At 49.3% G+C, this 12,225-nt stretch overlaps 1 protein-coding gene across 3 annotated transcripts in view; it reads right to left on the bottom strand.

The window, feature by feature from the left end:
* Window positions 1–12,225, bottom strand: part of MAP4K5 (mitogen-activated protein kinase kinase kinase kinase 5) — a 159,601-nt gene that overhangs the window by 142,259 nt on the left and 5,117 nt on the right. For all 3 annotated transcript variants that reach the window (XM_015425604.1, XM_015425605.1, XM_015425606.1), the window contains exon 2: window positions 4,371–4,650. In XM_015425604.1, the coding sequence (XP_015281090.1) occupies window positions 4,371–4,478 (108 nt within the window). In that variant the 5' untranslated portion in view covers window positions 4,479–4,650. The remainder of the gene's footprint in view (window positions 1–4,370; window positions 4,651–12,225) is intronic.

Genomic DNA, 12,225 nt, shown 5'->3' with positions numbered 1-12,225 from the left:
AGGACGTCCTTCTTCACCCAAAGAGTGATTAACACTTGGAATTCACTGCCACAGGAAGTGGTGGTGGCTACAAGCATGGACGGCTTCAAAAGGGAATTAGATAAGCATATGGAGCAGAGGTCCATCAGTGGCTATTAGCCACAAGGTATAGATAGGGACTCTGGGGCAAGTGATGCTCTGTCATCTTGGTGCTTGGGGGGGTCAACAGTGGGAGGGCTTCTAATGTCCTGGCCCCACTGGTGGACCTCCTGATGGCACTGGTATTTCTGGCCACTGTGTGATACAGAGTGTTGGACTGGATGGGCCTTTGGCCTGATCCAACATTGGCATCTCTTATGTTCTTAAGGCACTTCTGACTTATGGCAACCCTCAGAATGAATGAATATCCTCCAAAACCTCCTCTCGTCAACAGTCTTGCTAACGGAGGGCCTTTGTGGCTTCCTTGATAAACTCAATCCATCTCCTGCTGGGCCTCCCCCTTTTTCCTGCTGCCTTCCACTTTGCCTGGCATGATGGCCTTTTCCAGGGACTCTTGTCTTCACGTCATGTGACCAGTGTTCCCTCTAAACTGAGTTAGTGTGAGATGGCCCACAGTTTTTTAGCCTCGAGCTCACAGATTTTTCTCTTTGCTCAGGAAGGACAGCTCCAGAGCAAACTGACTTATGCAGGAGCCAAATCATTCACTCACAACTTTGATGCCAGTAGCTTGCAAAGGAGAATTTTTGCTCACAAGATTCCACAGCTTAGAGGAAGCATCGCATGTGACCAAAGTACAATAGTCTCAGTTTGGTCTTTTTCACTTTAGGGAGAGGGGTCAGGCTTGATTTGCTCTACAGACCCCGCCGACTTGTCTTTGTGGTGATCTACGGTATCCGCAAAACTCTCCCCCAACTGGACTCAGTTATATCTTCTCATAAAAGAGAGCCCTACGTCCAAGTGAAATCCAATCCGCTACTGCGACTCTCGCCTCCCCCCCCCCCCAAATAGGGTGGAGAGATGGCAATCTTTTGAACCTCCCCTTGGGGCAAGGGATGCTCTGTATCCTTGGTGCTTGGGGGGGGGCAACAGTAGGAGGGCTTCTAGTGCCCTGGCCCCACTGGTGGACCTCCTGATGGCCCCTGGTATTTTTGGCCACTGTGGGACCCAGAGTGTTGGACTGGATGGGCCATTTGGCCTATTTCAATACTGGCTCCTCTTATGTTCTTAACTTCTCAGTGGCTGGGAATAAGAGTCAACGCAGAGGGAAGAAGGAGGAGGAGGAGATTGGATTTATACCCCACCCTTCACTCGGAGAATCAGAGCAGCTTACAAACTCCCACCCCACAACAGACACCCTGCGAGGTAGGTGGGGCTGAGAGAGCTCTTTCCAGAGCTATCCTTGACAGAACATCTGTGCAGGAACTATGGCTTGCCCAAGGTCATCCAGCCAGGTGCAAGTGGAGGAGTGGGGAATCAAACCCGGTTCTCCCAGATTAGAGTCCGCGCACTTAACCACTACACCAAACTGGGGACTCCACCCCAGGGCCCCTCCCAGTCTTATTCAGGCTGCCTCTGGCTTCTAATGTTCAGGAACTGCCTCAAACAGACTTCCCAGGGTAAAGCAGAGTTACTAGTTTTTCCTGACCGCATTAAGGCTTTTATCACCCATTTCATCACTCACATGTCATTTTGCACAGTTTTTATTCAAATTGACTTTCTGCTCTTTTGTGCTGATCTCGGTAACGCTTCTGCGGATCCTTCACTGTTAACCCCGTTTTTTTCGCTTCTGCTGGCTGGGCATTTTTCTTTCACTGTTATTGATCCGGGTTGTTTTCGACAGGCTGCCGTTTAGTTATATGACTCACTACTGACTGTTTTGCACTTTGGTGTGTGGCGTAAGCATCCCCAGGCAGCTTTGCCTCGGAGAAGTGGGCACAGCAATATTTATGTTTATTTATTTATTTATAATTTCAATTTATAGCCCGCCCTCCCCGCAACGCGGGCTCAGGGCGGCTCACAAACAGGCATACGCCAACAACATAAAAACAGTTAAAACCATAAAAACCATTATTACAGAATTAGAACATATTAAGTGCTCTAGATGTTCCAAGCAAAATCTATCATCAAGATGGCGTGTCTAAGATGGTACATCCAATCAGTGCTATCAGTTCCACGTGGCACTGTCGTTCTCTCTCCCCAGGGCCAGACACATAAATGTGTCATATGCCAGACACATAAATAAAGAGGAGTCACACACCCCTCCTTTGAGGTCACACACCCCTTTCATGCTTGGGGCAAAGAGTGGGAGGGGCTTCTGGAGTTCTGGCCCAGCTGGTTGACCTCCTGATGGCCCCTGAGTTTTGGCCACTGTGTGACACAGAGTGTTGGACTGGATGGGCCATTGGCCTGATCCAGCATGGTCTCCCTTATCTTCTTATGAGGTCATCTGAAACTAAAAGGTCTGGGGAGGTTTTTCTTACAACAGGCAGTTGCAGGAAGAGACTAAGAGGGGTAGGGCTCCCCAGCAAGGTTTTGGCAGCACGAAGCCGGGGGGGGGGGGGCGGAGAGGAAAGACTGGATCTTGCCTCCAGAACCAGGGTGGAGCTCCTGGCCGTTTACACACAGACCCCACCTGAATCTCCCTCCCAACGTTCACCCCGGGGATGAAAAAGAAATGTCGCCCTGTGCCCCGACTGGCTCTGGCTATTCAAGGGAAAGGACGTCAAACCTCAAGAAACTTTTGCACGTGGGAAGTGGACTGGACCTTACAAGGCGTACTGCTGGATCTATTTTGGTGCTGCTGGTTGATCCCATTGAAAACCAAAGGCTTGGCGTCGGGTGTCCCGATAGGAAGGGCTACTGCTAAGAGCAATTTGCTGGTGAACTCTGGCCCCAGAGATATCCGGCTGTCCTCGACCACAGCCAGGGCTTCCTCGGCCCTGGCTCCGACCCAGTGGAACTCTCTTCCAACTTCCATCAGGGCCCTGCGGGACTTAATGCGATTCAACAGGGCCTGCAAAGGCAGAGCTGTTCCGCCGGGCTTTTGGCTGAGGACAGCAACAGCTGGCACCAGGGGTCATTTCCTGCAGGAGCGCACAGGAGCGAAGCTCCGGCAGTAAAGAACCCAAGGGGCGGGCACATGCAAAAAGCCCCACCCCCTGCTCCCAGCAGCCCTCAGTCAGAGCAAGAAGCAGCCAGGTAAGTTGCAGAAACCCCCCCAGCAGCCCTCAGTCAGAGCAAGGAGGAGCCAGGTAAGTTGCAGAAACCCCCCCCCCCGGCCCAAAACAGTCCAGTGGCACCTTTAAGACCAGGGTTTTATTCAGCTACAAGCTCTCCCTCCTCTGCAAGGACAGATCTGCACGTCCCCCCCCAATAGCTAGCAATCCAAAACAGTCCAGTGGAGCCTTTAAGACCAAGTTTTATTCAGGTACAAGCTCTTCCTCCTCTGCGAGGACAGATCTGTACGTTCCCCCCCGCCCCAATAGCTAGCAATCCAAAACAGTCCAGTGGAGCCTGAGCGGTGGGTGTTGCCTTCTGACACTTCCGGTGATGTCAGGGGGTGTGGCATATGCAAATAAGTTATGCTAATGAGTTATGCTAATGACCTCTTGCACCTCTTTTTCTACGAAATGACCCCTGGCTGGCACTCTCTTTTTTTCCATTCTGTCCTCTTTGGCCTCCTCCTTAACCTGCCCACAGGATAGAAGAACAGCCCAGAGTAGCTTTTGGATTAAATTACGGACGTCATCTGGAGACTATTAAATCAGGATCAACTGATCGTTGATTTGAATATGTGATTTTATATTGTGTTTAACCTGTGGTAAATCGCCCGGAGCCTTGTGTACTGGGCGGTCCAGAAATTTAACAACAACAACAACTTCAGCTGGGTCACTGGTGCAATGCGTGGGATCGGTCCTCTACAGGTCCAGATTACACTCTAGCGTGGCTGGAGACCACTGTTCCCTCTGAGCTGCGTTAAGTGTGAGCTAGCTCACAGTTTCTTAGCTTCCGGATCACAGACTTTTGTCTTCGTTCAGGAAGGAGGGCTCCCGAGCCAACTGATTTATGCAACAGCCAAATCGCTCGCTCACAGCTTGAATGCCCACAGCTCACAAAGTATAATTTTTGCTCACAGGACTCCGCAGCTTAGAGAGAGCGCTGCTGGTGACTTAACAAACCTTCCCACTCTGCCTCCGACCCCTTTCGCTAATCGCCAACAAAATGCCGGTTGAATGCAAAAGAGACCAGAGGGGCACCTGACGCTGGTTTTAAACTCCGCTGGGCTCAAGGGGAGGGAAGGAAGCAAACAGCATTTGGGCTTGCGGCGGAAACAGCCTGCCCCCCGGGGCGACGGGGAGGCCGAGACGACATGCCCCTGCCGGGCTCCCCACCTTGTAGACGTCTCCGTAGGTGCCGCTCCCCACTCTCTGGACCAGCTCGTAGTCATGCTGAGGGTTCCGCCGCATTATATCCCCAGTCGGGCGAGTCAGAGGATCCATAGTCCACAAACGCTCTCTCCCTCCCTTCCCCCCCGAGGGGGAACAGGGAACGGTCCGCAGCTGCCTCGCCTTCCCCGACGGCGGGTCTCCGAGATCGTCAGCAATGTCCCAGAGCTCCTAGCGAGGAGACCAGACGGCGACACCCATGGCTTCCGCCAGCTTCTCTACAGGCCTGAAACATAAATGAGGGACTCGCGTGAGGTTCTGGCATGGAAAAAGCCATCCCGGGACAATCTGGCTTCCGAACAAGGAAATGCAAACAAGGCTCCAGTAAATTAGGGTTCCAGTCTCCAGGTGGGGCCTGGAGATCTCCTGGAATTACAACCAATCTCCAGATGACAGACATATCAGCTCCCCAGGAGGAAAGGGCTGCTTTGGAGGGTGCAGGATAAGTGTGGACAATCACAACCTAATCAGAGAACAAATGTAAAGAAGACCGTCGTGAGAGTCTGACCCACACATCAGGCAGTCGTCAAGACTGGCAGAGAAGATGCGTTCTGTATATTATGGTCAATAAGCACCACAACACAATGAACAGATTCCTTCAAACCATATCATTTGCGGATGATACGAAGTTGTTCAGGGTGGTGAAAACCAGTAAGGATTGTGAGGCACTCCAAAGGGATCTGTCAAAGATGGGCGAGTGGGCGTCAACATGGCAAATGGGGTTCAATGTGGCCAAGTGCAAGGTGATGCACATTGGAGCCAAAAATCCTAAATATAAATATACGTTGATGGGGTCTGAACTGGCAGAGACTGATCAAGAGAGAGATCTTGGAGTTGTAGTAGATAACTCACTGAAAATGTCGAGACAGTGTGTGACTGCAATAAAGAAGGCCAATGCTATGCTGGGGATTATTAGGAAGAGTATTGAAAACAGATCAGCCAATATCATAATGCCCCTATATAAATCAAATGGTGCGACCTCATCTGGAATACTGTTTGCAGTTCTGGGCACCACACCTTAAAAAGGATATTATAGCTTTGGAAAAAGTGCAGAAAAGGGCAACTCGAATGATAAAAGGGTTGGAACACTTTCCCTATGAGGAAAGGTTAAGACACTTAGGGCTCTTTAGCTTGGAGAAACGACGACTGAGGGGTGACATGATTGAGGTTTATAAGATTATGCATGGGAAAGAGCAGGTAGAGAAAGAGGTACTTTTCTCCCTTTCTCACAATACAAGAACCCGTGGGCACTCCATGAAATTGCTGAGCGGTCGGGTTAGAACGGAGAAAAGGAAGTACTTCTTCACCCAAAGAGTGATTAACACTTGGAATTCACTGCCACAGGAAGTGGTGGCGGCTACAAGCATGGACGGCTTCAAAAGGGAATTAGATAAGCATATGGAGCAGAGGTCCATCAGTGGCTATTAGCAACAAGGTATAGATAGGGACTCTGGGGCAAGTGATGCTCTGTCATCTTGGTGCTTGGGGGGGGGGGTCAACAGTGGGAGGGCTTCTAATGTCCTGGCCCCACTGGTGGACCTCCTGATGGCACTGGTATTTCTGGCCACTGTGGGATACAGAGTGTTGGACTAGATGGGCCTTTGGCCTGATCCAACATTGGCATCTCTTATGTTCTTATGTTCTTATAAGAAAATCCCAGTGTAAGAATACATCATCAACATCGACTCCGGATTATATAACAACGTTTCAAAATTGGATCTTCCTCAGGCAATATTAGGTTTCCCTTGCTCGGAAGCCAGTCGAATCCGACTCTAGGGCCGCGGTGCTCATCTCCGTTTCCAAGCCTAAGAGCCAGTGCTGTCCGAAGATGTTACCGCGGTCATGTGGCCGGCATGACTACGGAACGCCGTGACCTTCCCAGCGAAAGCGGTACTTATTTACAAAAGCTCTCTTGCTCATAAAGTGCTTTACAAAAAGTCATGAAAGAGAGGACGCTGATCTCAATAAGTATGCAGGCTCGACAATGCCGCTAAGCTTCTAAGAGATCCCTGGGATTTTTACACTAGGATTTTCTTATGATTTGAAGGAATTTGTTCCTTGTGCTGTAGTGCTTGTTGACCATAATATACAGAACACATCTTCTCTGCAAGTCTTGTTGACTGCCTGATTTGTGGGTCAGACTCTCTGCTTTGGAGGGTGGACTGTACGGCGATGTATTCCCACTGAGGTCCCTCCCCAAGCTCTACCCCCCCAAACCTCCATCAATTTTCCAATATGGAGCTGGCAACCCTACCGCCTTTCCTGCTAGTTCACATGGGACAAGCCAACCAACAGGGAGTTCCCTGGCACAAGCCTCGGGGAAAAGAACATTGCTTGCCACCACAAAACAAGCCTGTGCATTAAGAACATAAGAACATAAGAGACGCCAATGTTGGATCAGGCCAAAGGCCCATCCAGTCCAACACTCTGTATCACACAGTGGCCATCAGGAGGTCCATCAGTGGGGTCAGAACTCCAGAAGCCCTCCCACTGTTGACCCCCCCCCCTAAGCACCAAGAAGACAGGGCATCATTTGCCCCAGAGCTCCTATCTATACCTTGTGGCTCATAGCCACTGATGGACTATTATTATTCCAACACATAAAGCCACTTTGGTTCCCCGTTGGAGAGAACGGGGGGGATATAAATGAAGTGAATAAATAATCACTGGAAATTAGATTGAGCCCCCAATTTGAGTAGGCGTTATGCAAAAGCTTTCAAAGTCGTAACAGAAGAGGGCAGCACCACAAAACGCGGGCAGAGCTACAAAGGAGACGGTTAAGAGCACCTCCCTTTGGAGAGCGAGATAACACCCGTGTCTCCAACCCTTTAGGGATACCACATCAGGGCCAAAATCCATCGGGAGCCAATTGTGCACGATAGCCACGGCCAAGGTGAAGGAAGCCGTGCGGTGGTGCGTCCTGGTGGCTTCCCTAATCCAAGCGGCGAAAGCCAAAAATCTTTTCTCCAGGACAGCCTACAGTACAGGTTTTATCCACTATCCTGTGGAGATTAGTCAAGGACCAGAGATCATGGGACAGGCTGAACTTAGTAAGTAAAAACAACCATGATATGATAACGAAATCTTGTTGCGGAAAAATATATCTTCTTTAATTATCCAGTGAGTCACAAATCATTAAAGGTGTTTCCTTTGAAGTACATTGGTCTCAAGTCTTTCTGACAGTACAGCGCTCAATAGACCGTTTCACTCAAGGTTTCATCAGATGAGACATTACACCTTTCGTATATTTTCTGCAACTTTTTCTGCTTCCTCTTCCTTTCTTTTTAGAGTGCGGACTCTAATCTGGGAGAACCTGGTTTGATTCCCCACTCCTCCACTCACACCTGGCTGGATGACCTTGGGCAAGCCGTAGTTCTGATAAGAGCTGTCTTTGAAAAAAGAGCCATTTCTGTCAAGAGCTCTCGCAGCCCCACCAGTGTTCCCTCTAAGCTGAGTTAGTGTGAGCTAGCTCACAGTTTCTTAGCCTCCGGCTCACACATTTTTGTCTTGGCTCAGGAAGGACGGCTCCAGAGCAAACTAATTTACGCAGCAGCCCAATTGCTCGCTCACAACTTTAATGCTAGTCACTCACAAAGTGGAATTTTTGCACACAAGACTCTGCAGCTTAGAGGGAACATTGAGCCCCACCCACCTCCCAGGGTGTCTGTTGTAGGGAGAGGAAGGGAAAGGAATTTGTAAGTCACTCTGAGACACCTTTGGGTAGTGAAGGGCGGAGCATAAATCCAATCTCTTCTCTTTTTCTAACTTACATCTCACACAACAAAATGATGTAAATTAGAAAGGAAGAGGGAACAGAAACAAGTTGCAGAAAATATACGAAAGGTGTAAGGTCTCATCTGATGAAACCTTGAGTGAAACGGTCTATTGAGCGCCGTACTGTCAGAAAAACGTGAGACCAATGTACTTCAAGGGAAACACCTTTAATGATTTGTGACTCACTGGATAATTAAAGAAGATACTGTTCTTCAACAAGATTTCGTTATCATATCATGGTTGTTTTTACTTACTAAGTTCATCCTGTGGAGATTGGCAAAGAGAACACCTTTCAGTACTACTGTCATGATCTGGGCTGTGCCACCAGAGGTCTACTAGGCCCAGGGAGCCTGGCTAGCAGTAGGTGAGGCTGGGCCTACAACTCCCAGAAGCCCCTGAGAGGTTTTGACCAACAGGAAAAGAGGAGGGCTTGGAATAAAAGATCTGGAGCAGCAGGAAAAGCTGTTCTTCTGCCCAAAAGGCAGAGCCAGAAGGAAGGCTGCTGTGGGGAAGAAACCCTCATCCTGAGGGAAGAAGAAGAGGAGATTGGATTTATACCCTGCCCTTCACTACCCAAAGGTGTCTCAGAGTGGTTTACAAATTCCTTTCCCTTCCCCTCCTCACAACAGACACCCCATGAGGTAGGTGGGGCTGAGAGAGCTCTGACAGAAACTGCTCTTTTTCAAGAACAGCTCTGCCGGAACTATGGCTTGCCCAAGGTCATCCAGCAGGTGCAAGTGGAGGAGTGGGGAATCAAACCCGGTTCTCCCAGATTAGAGTCCATTCACTTAACCACTACACCAAACTGACTCTTGAAGGGTGAGTAGTCTAAGGCCACTGCAGATAGTGAGCAGACAGTGAGCTAGGGACAGTATATTTAGACGCATAAGGGCATTTGATTCCTTTTCTTTTCACCCACTTACTGTTATAATTCTGCACCTTGTTTGTTTGACCTCTTATAAAATAAACTATTTTCATTGTTCACTCTGCCTGGTCCTCACTGTTATTCGGCCAAAAGGGAGGTGTAAAGGTCTTGGGAAGCTGCTCTGGGCTTTCTCAAGGGAACCTAAATCCAGAGTGGTGGCAGCGTCAGGTGACACCCCACCTGAGCCGTGACAGCTACGTTGACGGATTCCACCCTCCCACGATCACCACTGAGCTTCTGAAGAACAGCAAGCCAATGGAGAGCGACCTTTCACCCGGACTGGGCCCTCCATCAGCTTGTCTACGCCGATGTCACTATCGATGAGAAGACCGAGTGCACCTGCAAGGTGGAGCACGAAACCTTGCGTGGACCCTAAACCCACAAACTCGAATTTGAGTACTGAGCAGATGTCCTCAGGAAAAGTGATTGGAAGACTTTTGCCATTTGAGATGCATTCCAGCCATGCTATCCTGAACTGTTTTTCCTGTGCTGCCCCCGCTCTGAAATGACTGCTTTGGGGGGGGAAATTATTGCAGCCTATTTTGCAATCTGAACCGTGATTCAGCCTGGTGTTGCTTTTGTTTGAATTCATTTATTAAAATCTTCTGGAGGTTTGTTTGGATTTTACTGGTGAAGGGAAATACGCTGAGAAGATGTATGTTTGGATACAACCCCTTTCTTACCTGGCGTGTGCACTGCTGTTGTGATCTGTCCCGAGCCTGCTTGTGGGGAGGGTGGAATACAAGCCTAAATAAATAAATAACACCCCCCCCCATTTGACAGAATCTAGTTCTTGAATTTGTTCAGGTCTCCCCAGAGAGCACTACGGTCAGGAACACAACACCGACTGACCGTTCCAGGCCCTAAGGATGCCAGGTTTGCTGCCACCAGGGCCAGGGCCTTTTCAATGGTGGCTCCATACTGGTGGAATGAGCTCCTGGAAGAGATCAGGGCCCTGCGGGACCTTTTGCAGTTCCGCAGGGCCTGCAAGATGGAGCTCTTCCACCAGGCTTTCCATTAGGAGCTGCCACTCCACCACCACCACCACCATCTATGGTTACGGGCCAGCCCTGGTCTGGAAAGCATATTACATCATCGCTCTACACTGAAGATCACTAAAGTTGGAAAGAACCATTAGTATGCCATCGCATTTAGTTAAAGATCACTAGCACTTTAATTATTGGAGTGTTCTAATGTTTTAATGTTTACTGTCAATGCTTATATTTAAATGTTTTAATCTTTGTATATGGTTTTACGGTACTGGGTACCGACTAATGTTAGCCGTCCTGAGCTCGCTCGCGGGGAGGGCAGGGTATAAATCGAAATAATAAAATAAAATAATAAATGTTCCAATCCTTGCAAGAGCAGAAGAAGAACAGCTCTGACAGAACTATGGCTTGCCCAAAGCCATCCAGCAGGTGCAAGCAGAGGAGTGGAGAATCAAACCCGGTTCTCCCAGATTAGAGTCCGCACACTTAACCATTACACCAAACTGGCTCTCCCACTACATAAAACTGGATTTATCCCCTGCCCTTCATTGGGAGTCTCTGAGCAGCTTACAATCTCCTTTCCCTTCCCCTCCCCACAACAGACACTCTGTGACAGAAACTGCTCTTTTTCAAGGACAACCCTGACAGAACTATGGCTTACCCAAGGTCATCCAGCAGGTGCAAGTGGAGGAGTGGGGAATCAAACCCGGTTCTCCCAGATTTGAGTCTGCGCACTTAATAACTGCACCCGGCAGGATAACAACCTTAAGGGCCGGAAGCCCGGCTCTTGGTTGAATGGAAGCTGAGATTCTCAGTGTGTTGAATTCTGCACCCGGGCGCACCTTTTATAACAAGTCACATCTAAGATTACTCGATGCCAACAAGCATCAGCGCAATTGTGTCATGAGCCCTTCAGCGCAGCCACGCACACATCAGTCGCATTCTGCGTCTCTAATGCGCAGCCCAAGCCGAGCTGGCATTGATTGGCAGGTCTTCCAGGGAGGAGTCGTATTGGTCAAAGTAAACACAGATTAGAAGCCTGTTCTGACATCTGGGTCACAGAGATTTAGGGAGGGTATAAGAAGTGAACTATCACAAGAGGGGTTAAACCAAGGGTGTCAAACATGCGGCCTGGGGACCGGATGAGGGCCCCGGAGGGCTTCTATCAGGCCCGCAGTGGGACTGGCTGTCTTCTGTTTCTTCTTCCAGTTCTGCTGCGTCATCGTAGGTCTGCAGCTTACAGATACACACCTGAACGGCATACTCAAGATGGCGACAGCACAGACATTTTGAAGTAATCATTCAGAGCAAGAGGTGTCCGTTATCAGACACTGTTAAACAAACAAAATATTGCAAGAGTGCTGATTTCAAGCATGTTTTTATTTTAAGTAAAAAAAAACTTTGTGTTTGTGTTCTTTACAAAGTTTATATCTCTGCTACCCAGGAGCTGTGGTGGCTCAAGTGGTTAAGACGCTGAACTGCAGGCTGTGGAAGGTCAGTAGTTCAGCAGTTCGAGACCCGGGTGCCACATGATGGAGTGAGCTCCCGTCTCTAGTTCCAGCTCCTGCCAACCTAGCAGTTCGAAAGCAAGAAATTGCAAGTAGATAAATAGGGACCACTTCGGTGGGAAGGTAACAGCGCTCCTTGTGCCTTGGTGTTTAGTCATGCCGGCCACATGACCACGGAAACGTCTTCGGATAGCGCTGGCTCTTCGGCTTTGAAACGGAGATGAGCACCGCAACCTTAGAGTCGGATTCGACTGGCTTTCGAGCAAGGGAACCTTTACCTTTACCCGGCACTACATTTTATGACACACAGATCCGGCCCTCATAACAAAGGAGTTCGACACCCCTGGGTTAAACTGCCTTATGGCACATCTACCCAGGAGTCCGGATTGGTGCCTTTAGCACAAGAAGCAATGCCTGCCAAACAGATTTCTCAGACACTCAGGTCTGAGTGCCAGCAAGTTCTCAAACAGGCAAATGCACGGGGTCGGCTTCTCCTGTGTTACCTCATTCCTGGGACCAGGAGGATGAGGGTACGGGCTATTTGTATTCTGGCTTGAGCTGCCTGCACTTTCTTCCTGTGCACTGGTACAAGGAGCACGCGATAA

This window comes from Gekko japonicus, unplaced genomic scaffold, assembly GCF_001447785.1.
Source record: "Gekko japonicus isolate JY-2015 unplaced genomic scaffold, Gekko_japonicus_V1.1 scaffold961, whole genome shotgun sequence".
In the NCBI taxonomy this organism is placed as follows: domain Eukaryota; kingdom Metazoa; phylum Chordata; class Lepidosauria; order Squamata; family Gekkonidae; genus Gekko; species Gekko japonicus.
The sequence above is the reverse complement of the archived record's forward strand: the minus strand, read 5'-3'. Positions and strand labels throughout refer to the sequence as shown.